The 1,410-nt window shown below is 56.2% G+C and overlaps 1 protein-coding gene across 1 annotated transcript in view; it reads left to right on the forward strand.

Moving 5' to 3' along the window:
- Window positions 1-1,410, forward strand: part of LOC104995654 (cilia- and flagella-associated protein 99-like) — a gene marked incomplete at its 5' end in the record, with an annotated part of 15,356 nt that continues 13,946 nt past the window's right edge. Inside the window, 1 exon segment of the mRNA XM_010849613.1 lies at window positions 1-195. Within this exon segment, the coding sequence (XP_010847915.1) occupies window positions 1-195 (195 nt within the window).

Below are 1,410 nucleotides of genomic sequence, written 5' to 3' on the forward strand. Positions count from 1 at the left end.
CTTGTGGACGGGGCCGGGGACTTCTCCGAGTTCCTCGAGTGGCAGAGGCGGATGCAGGCGAAGGACCGGGAGGAGCAGCTGGGTGCGGGCGAGGTCCGCCGGCTGCGGGGGAAGCTGAGCCACGAGGAGGCGGTGCTGGCACGGCAGCAGGTGGCGCGGGAGAAGAGGCGGATGGCGGAGCTGAAGAAGGAGGAGGTGACCGGGGGTGGGGGTTGGCCGGGGCTGCTCCTGCGGTTGTTGACCCGGCCGTTTCCTCCTAAACCCACAGAGCCGGGCCGGGGCGGGGGGCGGTGGTGGAGGGGCCTCAGTGGGCCAACTGGCCACCACTTCGGGTCCAGGCTGCCCCCCGCCCCTACTAGCAGGGTCGGTTGGTCCCCGCACCTACATGTGAGGGGAGACTGGAGGACTGAGGGAAACTTCAGGGAGGCAAACCGTGTTTGCACAAGACACAAAAGGGTATATGGGTCACCCACGTTTCCAGTGAGGATGCTCTGGACATTGCGGGAGACACGGCCTGGCTGGGGGTGCCCTGCCGGTGTCCCGTCCCGAGGGGCTGGCGGGAGCCTGGACGAGGCGGGAACCTGCAGGGCCAGGGACGCACAGGAACCCACGCCCGCTGGATGTGCCCCTAGGGTCTGAGTCGCGGCTGCGCCTCAGGCTCACGTGTCCCTCCGCCTGCGAGACACGCTTGTGTTGTTCTTCACGTTGTTCAGTTCCACAGTCGTGTGCAACTCTTTGTGACCCTCGGACGGCAGCACGCAGGCTTCACTGTGCTTCACTGTCTCCCAGAATCTGCTCCAGCTCGTGTCCATCGGATCGGTGATGCCATCCATCCATCTCATCCTCTGTCGTCCCCTTCTCCGCCTGCCTTCCATCTTTCCCAGCATCGGGGTCTTTTCCAATGAGTCAGTTCTTCGCATCAGGTGGCCAAAAGATTGGAGCTTCCAGTGAATATTCAGGACTGATCTCCTTTAGGATGGACTGGTTGGATCTCCTTGCAGTCCAAGGGACTCTTGAGTCTTCTCCAACACCACAGTTCAAAATCATCAATTCTTCAGCAATCAGCTTTCTCTATGGTCCAACTTTCACATCCATACATGATTATTGAAAAAACCATAGCTTTTATTAGACGGACCTTTGTCGACAAAGTAATGTCTCTGCTTTTTAATATGCTATCTAGGTTTGTCATAGCTTTTCTTCCAAGGAGCAAACATCTTTTAATTTCATGGCTGCATCTGCAGTGATTTTGGAGCCCAAGAAAATGAAATCTGTCACTGTTTCCATTGTTTCTCCATCTGTTTGCCATGAAGTGATGAGACTGGATGCCATGATCTTCGTTTTCTGAATGTTGAGTTTTAAGCCAACTTTTTCACTCTCCTCTTGCATTTTCATCAAGAGGTTCTTTAGTTC

Source organism: Bison bison, unplaced genomic scaffold (assembly GCF_000754665.1).
Source record: "Bison bison bison isolate TAMUID 2011002044 unplaced genomic scaffold, Bison_UMD1.0 scf7180017851011, whole genome shotgun sequence".
In the NCBI taxonomy this organism is placed as follows: Eukaryota; Metazoa; Chordata; class Mammalia; order Artiodactyla; family Bovidae; genus Bison; species Bison bison.